Source organism: Carcharodon carcharias, chromosome 19 (genome assembly GCF_017639515.1).
Source record: "Carcharodon carcharias isolate sCarCar2 chromosome 19, sCarCar2.pri, whole genome shotgun sequence".
Taxonomy (NCBI): domain Eukaryota; kingdom Metazoa; phylum Chordata; class Chondrichthyes; order Lamniformes; family Lamnidae; genus Carcharodon; species Carcharodon carcharias.
Genome location: NC_054485.1, coordinates 978858 through 995994, shown reverse-complemented (window position 1 = coordinate 995994; position 17137 = coordinate 978858). Strand labels below are relative to the sequence as shown.

General features: G+C 40.7%; 1 protein-coding gene across 1 annotated transcript in view; it reads right to left on the bottom strand.

Annotated features, from left to right (window-relative positions):
- Window positions 1-17137, bottom strand: part of LOC121291689 (uncharacterized protein KIAA1522-like) — a 236115-nt gene that overhangs the window by 27983 nt on the left and 190995 nt on the right. The window contains exon 2 of the mRNA XM_041213180.1: window positions 12202-12363. Within this exon, the coding sequence (XP_041069114.1) occupies window positions 12202-12363 (162 nt within the window). The remainder of the gene's footprint in view (window positions 1-12201; window positions 12364-17137) is intronic.

Here is a 17137-nt window from a genome sequence, read left to right as displayed (position 1 = left end):
TATAAAACTGAAAGGAAAACAGCTAAGCATTAATAATGATATAATAAAAGCCTTTGGGTTCGTGGCAATAAATAGCTATTGTAATTGCTAGAACATGGTTTTTTCAATTCTCTGACACATGAGGGCTGTTTTTTTATTTAATTTTGAAAGGGTTGGGATTTAAATAACTTGACATAAATACTTTCTATCTTCTCTTCACAGGCATTTACATCTCCTCCATAAATTCATGACTCCCACATTGCAGGTTAAGGCTCTGTGTTACAGCAAAAACGGGCTCTGTTTGAACTCTGTGCTGAATTTAAATTGACCAGCTGAGTTCAGGTTTCCTGCCTGTGAAACTCACGCTCTGCCCCACCCACTTTCCCCTACCGGCAAAAATGAACTCTGTCAGAACACAGGGGTGGGGGGGGTGGGAAGATTCTGGATAAGGGTCCCATCTGCCGTTTTTGATGGTATATGGAGTCCCCAAGACTCCCTGAAAATCAAACCCCAAGGGCAGGGGTGCGGGCATACGCCCAGCCCGCTTGAGCGTAAAATAGCGCGTGATGTCATCGGTTAAGCATCCTGACATCATCCAGCGCTCGTGTGGTATTTCTGTCAGCGGGCGTGCACAAAAGTTGGAAGTACACCCACCGACAATTAAGAGAGCAACTAAGCTTATTAAATAAAGTTCCAATTGTCCTCAATTTTTCGTGATCCATCCAACATTACGATTGGCGGACGGGCCAATCAGCCAGGCGGCCTTTACATTTTTGATGAAACCACATCCGAGGGTAGGATGAGGTTTCCATCATTACATAAAAAAAACAAAAATGTATGGATAGAATTTTCATCATGCAGATGTTTGGGTGACTGATTCAAACGCGTGAGCAATTTTTCCAGATTTTAAAATCTTTATTTATTGCTTTTAAATTTTTCAGCTCCAAGGCAGCTCTCTGCCTTTCACTCCTCGCTCCCCTGCACCCACACTTATGTCCGCTCCCGCCCCACAACACTGAGTATTTCAGTGTGTGTTTCACACTGGTTGTCCATTAATCGGCCAGCCCAGCTCGAAATCGTGGTTGGTGTGGCGATCCTTTCCCTGGCCACACCGGGCCTGCCGATCGCGCCTGCACACCAACCTAAAAATCTTGTCCCAAATGTCCAAATTACCTCGTCTGTCACATTGGTTCAGGTAGCATCTTCTTTCTTGGTAAAGACAGATGCAAAGTATTCATTTAATACTTCAGCCATGCCACTGCCACCATGTGTAAATCCTCATTTTGGTCCCTAATCAGCCCTATTCCTCCTTTGTACCACCCTTTTACTATGCCTATAGAAGATATTTAGAGTCCTTTTTTATTAGCTGACAGTTTCTTTTCAAACTCCCTCTTTGCTTCTCTTATTTGCTTTTTCACTTCCCTTCTGAACCTTATATTCAGCCTGGTTCTCGCTTGGCACCTGTCATTTAAAGTTAACAACTGATTTAGCATCAGTTGCCGTTTGTGCGAGAGTTCCAAACTACGACCATCATCATGGGGATTCCAGGCTAGAAAATTCACTCCTGGTGTACATGGTGTGTACTGTGCAGCTAGTTTTCTTCAATTTTGGGTATTTTTGTGTTCTTAACTGTAGAGGTCATGGCAGCTAACACTTCTGCATTACTTACACACAAGAGCGACCACATTAAATGAGCAACCAGATAAATCTCTTTAATAATATAAAAGCAAACTATTGCAGATGCTGGAAATCGGAAATAAAAACAGAAAATGTAGGAAAAACTCAGGTTTGGCTGCATCCGTGGAGGGTGAAACAGTATTAATGTTTCGAGTTTGTACGACTCTTCGGTGCTGATTTCTGCAAGTCTGTGTTACGGAAAGTAGTGGATTTCCTAGTAACAACATTGTCTGCAAATAACTGTGACAGAATATAAATTACAAAGCTTTCTACTTGCTAATGTAGTGATCAGAATCTGGCCTCTCTGTTCCATCAGTATGTCTACAGACTCTGCTGTGAGATAACGTGGTGGTCTGAGTGTAGTCACTAACTTCTCAAACAAAATTTTATTTTAATACACTATTTAAAATCTCCACAAGAAATATAAAAAAGAGAACTGTACCATCAGCAGTCATACAGGTCATCTTTTTAATTCATTTCTTAGCAACTTACCACATTCTAAATCTTTTGTGTGAACATGTGGAAATCTGTACAGAAATGATCCCCAGATTCCTGTATTAAATAAAGCTGCTTTCTATGTTGCCCTTCAATGTTCATAAAAGCCCGATTTAAATTAAATCTAGCATCTTTTTTGACCAAACAATGTATCAGCTTCCTACAGGCGATCACAATCAACTAGGATTCAGTTTAATTATGTTGACTGGGATCCTGCATAACAGTGTTATAGTTTAATTAACTTAGAAATCCAGCATTGAGGTTAAAAAAAGTTCTAAACTGAGCTTAAAACACACAAAAAAGTTTTTTTAATGTAGATTTCTACATATCCCAAGGAGAATGAGTGTCTTTTTAAAATAAAAGTCTGACCTAGACAATAATTTAAATATATCTGTTTTCCAGCTGCAACAGTCGGTGTTATTGCAGTTAGAACAAGCACACAGATAGAATCCAGGTCAGCACATAGGGCAAGTTTCTAACAATACAGCCAGGATCAAAAGCTACAAACATCTTTGTAGAGTCCAAAGTATGATCAGGGCTCACATTTTTTGTTTTATAGGCCTCACATTTCTCTACAGTATACTTGGTCTAGTCACTGGTTTTGGGATCCCCAGAGATCCCCAAAAATATTGAATATTGGTATAGAGACAATAAGCCATGTGTAGGTACCAACTAATCTCCTCCAAGAAACCTCTTGCCCCTCATCATGGCCTGATAGGCATGCTTCACAATGATTACAGATGTAAAAAAATGCAGCACACCTCAATCTGCTGATTGGACAGAATACTCTGACTGATACCAACAATAGTCTCCATTGAAGCCTGGAACAATCTGTAGGTGTCAATTTTACAGCCAGACACTTAAGTATTTGGGGAGAGTCTAGACTAGGCTTATCAAACCCGCGGCCTGCATTCAGTCCCCAAAATCCCATCCATGCAGCCCCCGGAGTCAGTTTTCAAAACGCCAGTCAAACAAGTTGGAGCGGAGAATTCTGCAAGGAGCTGCTAGTGAGCACATCAGCAGCAAACACAGGAGAGAAATAGTCTGTGATTGGGGGAGCAGCGAATACCAAAGGTGGTGAGTTTGCTGGGAAGAGTGAGGTTTTTTTTTAGGTGGGGTTGGGGGAGAGACGAGCGCAGGAGAGCGAGTGTCCACTTTATTCCCAGTCTCAGGCTTCTCACTCACTCACTCACCCACCAAACACCAGCTCAGACACACACCCACACACAGTGGGTGAGGGTAAGTGAGTGAGCACCCAGAGATTGGGACACTCACCCTCTGATCATTTTAATTAATTACTTTTTTTTTTAAACATAACAATTTATTGCTTTCACATTGCTTTATTTTTACTCAGCAAGTTGTTGTATTTCTCAATACCTCAACCATTTTTTGAAATTCAGTTTAATGTTGTGCCAAACCTTATCTTTCCAAAATCTGCTCATCTGCTCCTTGAGTGAGAAAAAATGCAAATATAGTTCCCCAAACAAAAAGGTTCGACGAGCCTGATCGAGACTTTTCAATTTCCTGTATAATCCAAATGACATGAAGTGTAGTTGTGAACAGTTCACCCAGACTCTGATTCTTCAGCTGACTTTAATAGTTCAAGATTCCAGCACATTCTTCTCCAGACACATCCATTTATGCAATATATAATGCTGGTGGGCCCCTTGTCCAGCTCCCATAAAACTGAGAGAAAAGCAAAATACTGCGGATGCTGAAAATCTGAAAAAATAACAAAAATAGCTGGAAAAACTCAGCAGGTCTGACAGCATCTGCGGAGAGGAACACAGTTAACAGTTCAAGTCCATGTGACTCTTCATCATGAAGTCATACAGACTCAAAACATTAACTGTGTTCCTCTCCGCAGACACTGTCAGACCTGCTGACTTTTGCCAGCTATTTTTGTTTTTGTCCCACAAAACTGTTCTTTTTACACCAGCTAAACCCTCCCCACAACACAACCAACTTGTGAAACTGCCATGGGGCTTCTATTTGTTTGTTCATTCAGATCAGTGGGTCCTGCTCCTTTTTAAAAATACTCAATGTGCATTTTTAAATCGAATGACAAGCCTAAAAATTTGGACTTGGTTAAGAACATAAAAAAACTAAACCTTTTACATTTAATTTGCTATTTTTGGAAGGTGCAAGTCAGCATTACTAATATGAAAATAACACACCAATATTACCAGGCATTATGACCAGAGTATCTGCAAGTATTGAAGAAGAGCAATTTGGTCTCGAAACTTTAACTCTTTTTTTCTCTCCACAGATGCTGTTAGATCTGCTGAGTTTTTCCAGCATTTTTTGTTTTTGTTTCAGATTTCCAGCATCTGCATTATTTTACTTTTATCTGTAACAATTACATGCTTCAGGCTAGTAGATTAAAACTGGAACACCAAAACTGGTTTCAAAACTGCTGAAAGCTAAGAAGAACAGGAGGTAACATTATGACTTTTCAAAAAACCCTCTCTTCCAGTTAGGGTTAACCAAATTCTATTCTCACCTGATCACATGCTGTTCAGCCACAAGGCAGGGTGTGGTGAAAGTAACGGATGAATGTTCCAAAGTGGTTTAGTGTAATGTGGGAACACTCTGTAAAAAATTTATTCCTCTGCTCACACAAAATGAATTAAAAATTTGATGCATTTCCACTGCCCACCAACACCCCCTGCCTGGTTGAGACTGATCATTTCAGGGCCACACTCCTGCAAAGAGCCACTGCAACGCTTCCATTTATGGGTGTGTCTGGGTGCAACTCAACAACAAAGAGAGATCGGGACCAACCTACATATTGACTGGGCGAGACTCAAGCTGCAAGAGACAATGCTGGTTATGTATTGCTGAATATGTAAATAGCAGTGACTCATCACAGCTTCAAAGCTTGTTTACTTGCATGTGCTGTGGAACCATTCTCAGATATCCGAGCAAATCCACAGTGTAGAAAGGAAGTCACAAACAGTGGACATCTGGGGGAAATCTATATGTACAACAGACAGACACAGAGACAGAAATGCTTTCACTTCAAATTATCGGCAGTTCAATTTAAGAGTTTTATTTGTGGGAGAATTGGGGTCCAGTTCATGGGGCACTGGAACCATTACTGGGGAAAGTGGGGGCTGTACCGTTGGGACGTTCTTACACCTGAACTGTGCTGGGATGAGTGTTCTTGCAAATCGCAGAAGTAGAAAAGTAGAGAGGGTTTCAAACTAATTAATGGGGGCAAGGAATCAAATGTGGGAAGATGTAGTAAATCAAAGAGTAGAGACAAGGTAAGAGAGGAAGGTATTAATATGGGAAATGACAAACAGACCATGACAGGAAGGGACAGAGAGTACAAGTCTAAGAGTAAACTAACAGATAAGGCTAGAGGTTACAAAAATAAAAAAGACAAAACTTAAGGCTCTGTATCTGAATGCATGTAGCATTCGAAATAAAACAGATGAACTGATAGCGCCGATAGAAATAAATAAGTACGATCTAATAGCTATTAGAGAGACATGGCTACAGGATGGGATAGGTTGTAATCTGAACATTGAATGGACGTGACCACTAGGAAGGGCAGGGAGTTAGGAAAAGGTGGAGTGGTGGCTCTGTTAATTAAGAATGGTATTAGCACATTAGAGAGGAATGGCCTAAGTTCAGGAAACCAGGATGAAGATGCAGTTTGGGTAGAGATGAAGAATGATAAAGGCAGGCAGTCGCTTGTGCAAGCAGTGTACAGGCCCCCTAACAATAATCACACAGTAGGACAGGGTATCAAAGAAGAAATAGTGGGAGCTTGTCAGAAAGGCACAGCAATCATCATGGGGAATTTTAATCTACATGTAGACTGGAAAAATCAGATGGGCAAAGGTAGCGTAGATGACAAATTCATAGAATATTTTTGGGAAAGTTTCTTAGAACAGCATGTTCTGAATCCAACAAGGGTGTAGGCTACAATGGACCTGGTATTGTGCAATGAGACAAGGTTAATTAATGACCTCATAGCGAAGGCAGCATTGGTCATAATGTGATTGAATTTTACATTCAGTTTGAGGGAGAGAAGACTGGGTCTAAGACTAGTATTTTAAACTTAAATAAAATAAAGGCAATTAGTAGGGCATGAAAGGAGGCTAGCAAAAGTGAACTTGCAATTCACGTTAAGGGATAGGTCAACAGAGATGCAGTGGCAGACATTTAAGAGGATATTTCAGAATACGCAGAATAAATACTATTCCAACAAGAAAAATTCCAAGGGGCGGATCCACCATCTGTGGTTAAATAAAAAAGTTAAAGATAGTATCAAACTTAAAGAAAAAGCGTATAATTGTGCAAGGATGGGTGGCAGGTCAGATTAGACAGAATATAAAAAACAGCAAACAATGACCAAAAGACTAATGAGGTGGAAAAAATTAGAGTACAAGAGAAAGCTAGATAGAAATATAAAAACAGATGAGTTTTTATAAATAATTTAAAAAGAAAACAATAAACAAAGTGGGCATTGGTCCTATAGAAAGTGAGGCTGGGAGTTAATAATGCAAAATAAGGAGATGGTAGATGAATTGAACAGGTATTTTGCATCGGTCTTCACTATAGAGTAACATCCCAGAAATAGCTGTAAATCAAGAAATGGAAGGGAGGGAGGAGTTCAGGAAAATTACAATCACCAGGGGAGTGGCACTGAGCTAATTGTTGAAACTGCATGTTGACAAACCCCAGAGTCTAATGGACTTGATCCGAGGGTCTTAAATTAAATGGCTAGTGTGATAGCTGATGTGTTGGTTTTAATTTTCCAAAATTCACTAGATTCAAGGAAGATTCCACTAGATTGGAAAATAGCGAGTGTAACTCCTTTTATTCAAAAGAGGAAGGAGACAGAAAGCAGGAAACTAGAGGCCAGTTAGCTTAAAATCTGTCAGAGGAAAAATGTTAGAAGCTATTATCAAAGATGTTATAACAGGGCACAGACAAAATCCAAGGCAATCAGGCAGAGTCAACATGGTTTTATGAGAGAAATCATGTTTAACCCAAATTATTGGAGTTCTCTGAAGAAGTAGCAGGTGCTGTGATTAAAGGAGAAACGGTGGATATACTATACTTCGATTTTCAGAAAGCATTTGATCAGGTGCCACATCAAAAGGTTATTTGGAAAGTAAAGGCTCATGGTGTAAGGGGTAACATATTGGCATGGATAGAAGGTTAGCTAGCTAACAGGAAACAAAGTTGGCATAAATGTGTCTTTTTCTGGTTGGCAGGATGTAATGAGTGGTGTGTCACAGGGATCAGTGCTGGGGCCTCAACGTTTTACAAGTTTGGATGAAGGGACTGAAGGAATGGGTGCCAAATTTGCTGATGATACAAAGATAGGTAGGAAAGTAAATTGTGAAGAGGACATAAGGAAGCTACAAAGGGACATAGATGGGTTAAGTGAGTGGGCAAAGATCTGGTAAATGGAATATAATGTGGGGAAATGTGAGGTTATCCAATTTGGCAGGAAGAATTTTTAAAAAATGCACATTATCTAAACAATGAGAGATTGCAGAGCTCTGAGGGGCAGAGGGATCTGGGTGTCTCAGTGCATGAAGCGTACAAGGTTATTATGCAGGTGCAGCAAGTAATTAGCAAAGCTAATAGAATGGTAGCGTATTCAATTCCCCTTGCAATACACAAGAGTAAGGAGATAATGCTTCAGGGCGACCACATCTGGAGTACTGTGTACAGTATTGGTTTGCTTATTTTTGGAAAGGTGTAAATGCGTTAGCAGTTCAAAGAAGGTTCACTAGACTAAACCTGGAATGGACGAGTTGTCTTATGACAAAATGTTGGACAGGCTAGGCTTGTATCCATTGGAGTTTAGAAGAGTAAGAAGCGACTTGATTGGAACCTTTAAGATCCTGAGGGATCCTAACAAGGTGGATGTGGAGAGGATGTTTCTTCCTGTGGAAAAATCTATTTAAACCAGTGTTTAAACTGGTTTAAAAATAAGAAAAATCAAGTCACTGATTTAAAAATAAGGGGTCACCCATTTAATACAGATGAGAATTTTTTACTCTGAAGGTCATGAGTCTTTGGAACTCTGTTCCTCAAAAGGCAAAGCAGAGTCTTTGAATACTTTTTAAGGCAGAGCTAGATAGATTCTTGATAAGCAAGGGGGTGAAAGGTTATCTGGGGTAGGCAGAAATACGAGGTTAAAATCAGATCAGCCTTGATCTTATTGAACAACATGCAGGCTTGAAGGGCTGAATGGCCTATTCCTGCTGCTATGTTCCTATCTGGCCATTCATGTCCTCTTTAGCTGCTGGATTTCTCTAAGCCCTGGGAAGCCCAGCCCACAGTCAATTTATTTAAAACTGTGGGGAAATTTGAGGCCTGAAGCCTCGTGAAAATATTTAAATGATAAACTCATCTCTGGATTAGTCATCCACCCCTGACTCTCACCCATTAAAACTAGAACTGGATGAATTTTGATCCAAAGTTCCAATATATATTTCAAATTTAAATGGACGGGGGACCACCATATTTTGAACTGGACAGTCCTATTTCTGGAGTTGGTTACAAGATAGCTTAAATGATAACCAGTGAGCAAAAAGCTTCTTCAGTTTTACATGTGAATCCATTTCACACCAAATACAGCCTTTTCCAAAAAAAACTATAAATTGCCCACCATCCTGTCTGGTTTCGGATTGGGTCAGAGGGAGCGACTCAATCTGGCACTTGGGAGTTCCAATAAATTCACATTATAAGAGCCGGGGCACCAGTTTAACAAGCATCTGGTTTTCGTTAAGCACAACATGATGTTTCTGAGCTAAATTGCTTTAAAACTCATTCTGAGCGGAGTTTAAAAAGGGACGATGTGCAAAAGCCTGTGGAAAATCTCTAGTTAAAACACTTGCCCAATGAAAATGGAAATTTCTATCAAAGGATCTTTGCTCAACAGGCTCAATATAAACTGGTTACTGCAGGCCCTGACTGGCTGAGAAGATCCTGTTCTAATGGTTTTAATCTTTGCCCTTCTGCTTTGCAATTGCTCATTAGAACATTTGTTTAAGCTGCTGTTACCACAATTATGTAATGATGGGCATCAGCAATTTGGCGACGCAGCTTTACTCGAAACAACCCATTTCATTTTAATACACATTGAGAAAATACTCAATATTAAATCAACGAAAACAAGAAAAGGGAACTGATTAGTCCGTGTTAAATTGGTCAATGGCTGTCCTGAAAAATTACATTACAAGGTGCCCCACAGGTGCCATGCCAAGTGGTTCTGCCTGGAAGCTAATCCTTTACTTGTGGAATTGAAAATCCAGAATGTTATTCTGACCAATTGGACAGATTGAACTAGAAACATACAGACGACAGCCTTTGTACTCTGCACGTGCACACCGAACACAAAATTAAATGACCTGAAAGCAAAACCCACTATCAAGTGGCTATGAATCCACAGCTCAAATTCAATTCAAATGGACCTTTCCTTTCAGAAAGGTAACAGGACAGCAAGGGAAATGCAAACATCGCGTGGTCACACTGTCACACAACAATGCATTCTGCAGTTTTCACTAATTTATTTTTTGGCCCAACTGTCTAGACTTTGATCAGGTGATCTATTAAAGCTCTAAAAATATACACTTGCCAGGTCTGGCTTTGAACATGAAAGTATTTTATTGACTCATGATACTGAAGTATTAACATTTTCCATCACTTTCTACTCATAAGTCCAAGGCTCCAAACTTTAATCTTTTCAAACTGCAATTTGCTTTTATGTTAGAACTTGCATTTATTGCTCAGCTCTCTGAATTAATTGGAGTATAGGCTCATTCAAGTGCAAAATAACCTTCGTACAAACAAAGGGACAAATATTGTAGAACAAAAACAAAAATACCTGGAAAAACTTGGCAAGTCTGACAGCATCTGCGGAGAGGAACACAGTTAACGTTTCGAGTCGGTATGACTCTTCAACAGAACTAAGTAAAAACAGAAAAGAGGTGAAATATAAGCTGGTTTGGTGGGTGGGTGGTGGGGGGGGCGGTGGTGGGCGGGGAGACAAGTAGAGCTGGATAAAGGGCCAGTGATAGGTGGAGATAGCCAAAAGACATCATAGACAAAAGGACAAAGAGGTGTTGATGGTGGCGATATTAGCTAAGAAATGTGCTAATGGTGACATTAAGGGTAGAAAGCAGGACAAGCAAGGTACAGATAGCCCTAGTGGGGGTGGGGTGGGGGGGGGAAGGGATCGAAATAGGCTAAAAGGTAGAGATAAAACAATGGATGGAAATACATTTAAAAATAATGGAAATAGGTGGGAAAAGAAAAATATATATATAAATTATTGGAAAAAGGGGGATCGGAAAGGGGGTGGGGATGGAGTAGAGAGTTCATGATCTAATCTTGTTGAACTCAACATTCAGTCCAGAAGGCTGTAAAGTGCCTGGTCGGAAGATGAGGTGCTGTTCCTCCAGTTTGCGTTGAGCTTCACTGGAACACTGCAGCAGGCCAAGGACGGACATGTGGACATGACAGCAGGGTGGAGTGTTGAAATGGCAAGTGACAAGGAGGTCTGGGTCATGCTTGCGGACAAACCGAAGGCGTTCTGCAAAGCGGTCACCCAGTCTGCGTTTGGTCTCTCCAATGTAGAGGAAACCACATTGGCAGCAGCCAATTGGCAACTCCCTCCCACGGCACCTTCCCATGCAACCGCAGAAGGTGCAACACCTGCCCCTTTACTTCCCCTCTCCTCACCGTCCAAGGGCCCAAACACTCCTTTCAAGTGAAGCAGCATTTCACTTGCACTTCCCTCAATTTAGTCTACTGCATTCGCTGCTCCCAATGTGGTCTCCTCTACATTGGAGAGACCAAACACAGACTAGGTGACTGCTTTGCAGAACACCTTCAGTCTGTCCACAAGCATGACCCAGACCTCCCTGTCGCTTGCCATTTCAACACTCCACCCTGCTCCCATGCCCACATGTCCGTCCTTGGCCTGCTACATTGTTCCAGTGAAGCTCAACGCAAACTGGAGGAACAGCACCTCATCTTCCGACTACGCACTTTACAGCCTTCCAGACTGAATATTGAGTTCAACAATTTTAGATCATGAACTCTCTCCTCCATCCCCACCCCCTTTCCGATCCCCTTTTTCCAACAATTTATATATATTTTTCTTTTCCTACCTATTTCCATTATTTTTGAATGTATTTCCATCCATTGTTTTATCTCTACCTTTTAGCCTATTTCGATCCCTTCCCTTCACCCCACCCCATTCCCACTAGGGCTATCTGTACCTTGCTCATCCTGCTTTCTACCCTTAATGTCACCATTAGCACGTTTCTTAGCTAATATCACCACCACTTTGTCCTTTTGTCTATGACATCTTTTGACAATCTCCACCTATCACTGGCCCTCTATCCAGCCCTACCTGTCCCACCCCCCTTAAACCAGCTTATATTTCACCCCTTTTCTATTTTTCCTTAGTTTTGATGAAAGAGTCATACGGAATCGAAACGTTAACTGTATTCCTCTCTGTAGATGCTGTCGGACCTGCTGAGTTTTTCCCAGGTATTTTTGTTTTTGTTTTGGATTTCCAGCATCCACAGTTTTTTGCTTTTATCTTAGACAAATATTGCAGACCCTGACTCAACTCAATTCTTCCTCCCCATAATGGCTCACTCCAGTTGAAGAACAGTGAAAATCCAGCTCTCAAGCTGAAATCTCACCTCAACAAAGACCAATGTTAACATTTTACATAGTCTTTGTTTATTGGAAATGAACAGACAAAAAGAGTGCTCTGCTCCAAAGTTTCAATTATAGCAACATGTCTCGTTCTTTGTTATATTTTACATGTAATTGCTTACTCCATACTTTCATCAAAAGTAGGCATCTTACCTACCAATCATGTTGAGCATGTTTTGCACTAATATAGCTTCCCTTAAAAGTACAGGAATAAATAGCTAAGAATTTATATTGGTCAAATATGGCCCAGTTCTGCCCCAGAATTATTCCTAAAACTGGTTTTCTCCTGCTGCCAGTCCTTCTGCTCGTTGTGTCTGAAGCCAACATTCCACCAAATCCTACCTTGTTCCTGAAGGGATTTGAGGCCAATTTCAGCTTCTTTGTGCAGATCTTCTATATGTTGTGGTCGGGTGGATGGGAGGAATATATTTTCCTGTTGATGCTCGTACTGTGCAGGTTTGTAGTGAACAGCCCATTTACCCTCTTCATCCAATTTAGAGACAGCTGTTGAGAAACAGAAAGAAACACTAGAAGTGAATAAGTCTATCAGAAATTTAAAATGTTTGTTTTTAAACCTTTTAATTAGTTTGCCAATCCTTGAATAGGTCAATTGTTTTGCATATAATCATACTCTTTACAATCACCAGAACTTCACAACCATGGTAGTTGGGTAGATTTTACAGCTGGTTTATTTTTCCTGTAATATCAGTCAGCATAAACTGTACAATTTGAAATCTGTTCTATTAAACAGCAGATCATGTTACTTGTGTTCGATGTTATAATAGTCTGGGTTTAAGTTCTATTAAACAGCAGATCATGTTACTTGTGTTCGATGTTATAATAGTCTGGGTTTAAGTTCAGTGACAAAGTGACAGCACTTGCCACTGGGTAAGCAGCCAATCATGTTGCTGTTGCTGAAGGGCTGCGTGTAGATGAAAAATAAGAGGGGACCAAGGACAGATCCTTGGGGAATAACAGAGGCAACAATACAGGAGCAAGAAGAGAAGCCATCTCAGGTGATTCTCTGGCTACGACTAGGTCAATTAAGAATGGAACCAACTGAGAGCAGTCCCACCCGATGACAATGGAGAGGAGGATGGTGTGGTCAATGTGTCAAAGTCTGCAGACAGATCGAGAAGGGACAGTTTGCCATGGTCACGTAGGATGTTATTTGTGATTATGATAAGAACTGCTTTGGTACTGTGGCAGGGTCAGAAACCTAGGTTCTAACCTGGTTTCAAGGTGGGCATGTATTTGGAAGCAGCCAACACATTCAGTGGTGTGAGGGCGATAGGAAAGCTCCTTACCACAACTATAGGACTTCCCAATGCATTTGCAATCAATTAATCATTTTAAAATGTGGTTGCTATTGGTTCCATTGGCGAGAACAGCACACAGGAAGGTCCCATAAACAGCGAGATCATGAGTCAATTAGTTTCTGATGGAGTTTATTGAGTGTCAGCCTGGAGACTTGGAAAAATCCCCGTTTTTCTTTGTTCAAAACATCAAATCTAGACCACAATTATGAAAAGCATGATACTCTAATGACTTGGGCTCCGAAGAAGAGTCATATTGGACTTGAAATGTTAATTGTTTCTCTCTCTACAGATGCTGCCAGACCTGCTGAGTTTATCCAGCATTTTCTGTTATTATTTCAGATCTTCAGCATCCACAGTATCTGGCTTTTACCTTAGTGACTCCTTGGAACCTGCTTATCTGTCTCTCATTTTCTGATCTAGACTCAAACAGTCAGTCAAGCTCGCTGGAATGTGAATGGAATCATAGATTTTTGAGCATTAAATTGGAGCAGTCAATTAGCTAGGTCTTTACACGTTGATAGTTGGGGATGCAGCAATAACAATACCAATGAATGTCATGGGGAGGGTTAGAGTTATTGTGAATCATAGAATAGACAGCACAGGAGAAGGCCATTCAGCCCACTGTGCCTGTGCTGGCTTTCTGCAAGAGCAACTCACCTAGTCCCACTCCCCTGCCCTTTTCCCATAGCCCTGTAAATATTCTCTTTTCAGATAATGATCCAATTCCCTTTTGAAACAACTGAATCTGCCTCCACCACACATGCAGTGCATTCCAGATTCTAGTCACGTGCTGCGTAAGAATGTTTATCTCATGTCACCTTTAGTTCTTTAAATGTTGGTCATAGCTCAGTTGGTAGAGTATCTGCCTCCAAGTCAGAAGGTTGTGGTTCAGTTCCCAATCCAGAGCTAAGCACAAAAAAAATCTAGGCTGACACTCCTGTGCAGACTGAGGGCGATCTGCATTGTTGGAGGCGTCGTCTTTCAGGTGAAGCATTAAATCAAGGCCCCACCTGCGCTCTCAGGTGTACACAGAAAATTCCATGGTACTATTGGAAAGAGCAGCAGGGGGGTTATCCACAATGACCTGGCCAATATTTACCCCTCAATCAACATCACAATAACACATCAGGTTATCATGTTACTATTTGTAGGATCTTGCTGCATACAAATTAGCTGCTACATTTCCTACATTACAACAGTGGCTACATTTCAAAAGAACTTCATTGGCTGTAAAGTGCTTTGGGGCATCCTATGGCCATGAAAAGGGCTATAAAAATGCAAGTCTTTCTCGTTTCCTGGCACTTGTACAAGTAAACGTTTCTCGCATTGCAGTTCATATCTGGAGTATTGTAAACGCTCTCAATCATTTAGTTCTATATTTCTAAAATTTTCAGTTTAGGTCCTTTCCTGTCCAAATGGTTGAAGTAATTAAACCCTCATTGCTTTTTATATTGGATTAGTCTGTGGGAAAACCCTTGCTGCTAAATCCATCAGCTGATTTGATCCATACATCGTAAGTGGGATGAGGGATCAACATTAGCTTCACAAGTGTTGAATTTCCCATTCCAGGAAAGAACTGGACATAAAATTGCAGAATCTATAATTGGATCATCACAAAAGCTCCAAGCGACTGTTGCTTGCTCAGTTTATTCTGCAAGCTGATACTAAAGATAGATTTGTTACCCTCGAGTATCTGGCTACATCTGTACAGTTACTGGCACCAACCAGCATAACAAGACTAGGAGTATTGAATCTGACAAACTCAAATTCTTTCTTGGGTTATGGTAAAACTGAGAACAACATACCAAACTGGCAAAAATTGGATACAGAATATGCCAACATTCTTGTACAATTGGAAGATTTTGGCAATTAAATGTTCCATTTCAGAAACAGTGTATGCCATCTCTATAAAAACTGCACTACGGCCTGGATCAGGGTCTACAACACAAGAATAGCAGACCATTTTCCACACCACTTATCTAGAACACCATGCCGACATACTCACTCACACACAGCCTACTGTTTTCCCAGGAGCAAATTAAGCCAAATTTTGCCCCCATGTTGCGTGGAATATACTGAAAGGACTCACTTGTCAAATATCCAACAAAACAAGGCACATCCAAACAACATAGGAAAAACGTCAGGAATTTTACACCAAAAGTAAAATGTTACAGGACATTGCTCAGACTACCCATGAGTGTTACAAAAGGCATCATCGTTTGCTAACACTACAAAAAATAACCCAAAACTCCAAAATGAAAAAGGCATGTACTTCAAAAGCTGTGATAATGTCCTGTAAAAGGAAAGTGCAAATTTGAACATTTGAACCTGTAAAGATAAAAGCACACCACATAGGAAGAGCATCATTCTGCAACCTGCATTCACAGCTCATTACTCTGTATGCATTATGTGACCTTGAAAGAAAGAGAGGAAGGGAAAATGGCCAGATGGGAATTAGTTTCTAATCTTTCATGTTTTATAGAAGAAGGTTAAATGGATAAGATGAAGAAACTGTTTAAAATTTGTTGAATTGATATTAAGTGCAGCGTACCCAGTGTTGCTAGAAGTTAAACATTCAACAAACACAAAAAGGCAGAATTTCAACACGCTCAAACCTAGTTAAAACCAGGTCCAAATAATCGGCAAATTAGCCACAAAACATGAATTTATATTGGAAATGAGGAATAGTGACTTTCACAAGATATTCCATTTTCTGAGAGAGAGAGAAAAGATAAAAGGTGAAAAGAGAGTAAAAACAGGGAGAGAAGTTAAGCATTTTACCAGAACACTATGAGCAAGTTAAAACCATCACTAAATGACATCTTAATCACAGAACTTTATTGCGTTCAGGAATCAAATGAAAATTTTTATTTATAAAAATCAGATTACTTACTCTTTTTCTTAAAAAGTACGAGACGTGCATTCAAATGTTTGCATAGAGACACAACCATTCTGAAGTGTATAGGTTACGAAGATGCAAAAAACAGTTTGTAAATAGATAAAAACAAAAAAACTGCGGATGCTGGAAATCCAAAACAAAAACAGAATTACCTGGAAAAACTCAGCAGGTCTGGCAGCATCGGCGGAGAAGAAAAGAGTTGACGTTTCGAGTCCTCATGACCCTTCAACAGAACTAGGTGAAACCAAGGAAGGGGTGAAATATAAGCTGGTTTAAGATGGTGGGGGAGGGGGGGGGTTGGCGTTGGGGGAGAGAAGTGGAGGGGGGGTGTGGTTGTAGGGACAAACAAGCAGTGATAGAAGCAGATCATCAAAAGTTGTCACAGACAACAGAACAAAAGAACACATAGGTGTTGAAGTTGGTGATATTATCTAAACGAATGTGCTAATTAAGAATGGATGGTAGGGCACTCAAGGTAAAGCTCTAGTGGGGGTGGGGGGAGCATAAAAGATTTAAAAATATTTAAAAATAATGGAAATAGGAGGGAAAAGAAAAATCTATATAACTTATTGGGAAAAAACAAAAGGAAGGGGGAAGAAACAGAAAGGGAGTGGGGATGGAGGAGGGAGGTCAAGACCGAAAGTTGTTGAATTCAATATTCAGTCCGGAAGGCTGTAAAGTGCCTAGTCGGAAGATGAGGTGTTGTTCCTCCAGTTTGCGTTGGGCTTCACTGGAACAATGCAGCAAGCCAAGGACAAACATGTGGGCAAGAGAGCAGGGTGGACTGTTAAAATGGCAAGCGACAGGGAGGTTCGGGTCATTCTTGCAGACAGACTGCAGGTGTTCTGCAAAGTGGTCGCCCAGTTTATGTTTGGTCTCTCCAATGTAGAGGAGAACACATTGGGAGCAACGAATGCAGTAGACTAAGTTGGGGAAATGCAAGTGAAATGCTGCTTCACTTGAAAGGAGTGTTTGGGCCCTTGGACGGTGAGGAGAGAGGAAGTGAAGGGGCAGGTGTTACATCTTTTGCATGGGCATGGGGTGGTGCCATAGGTGGGGG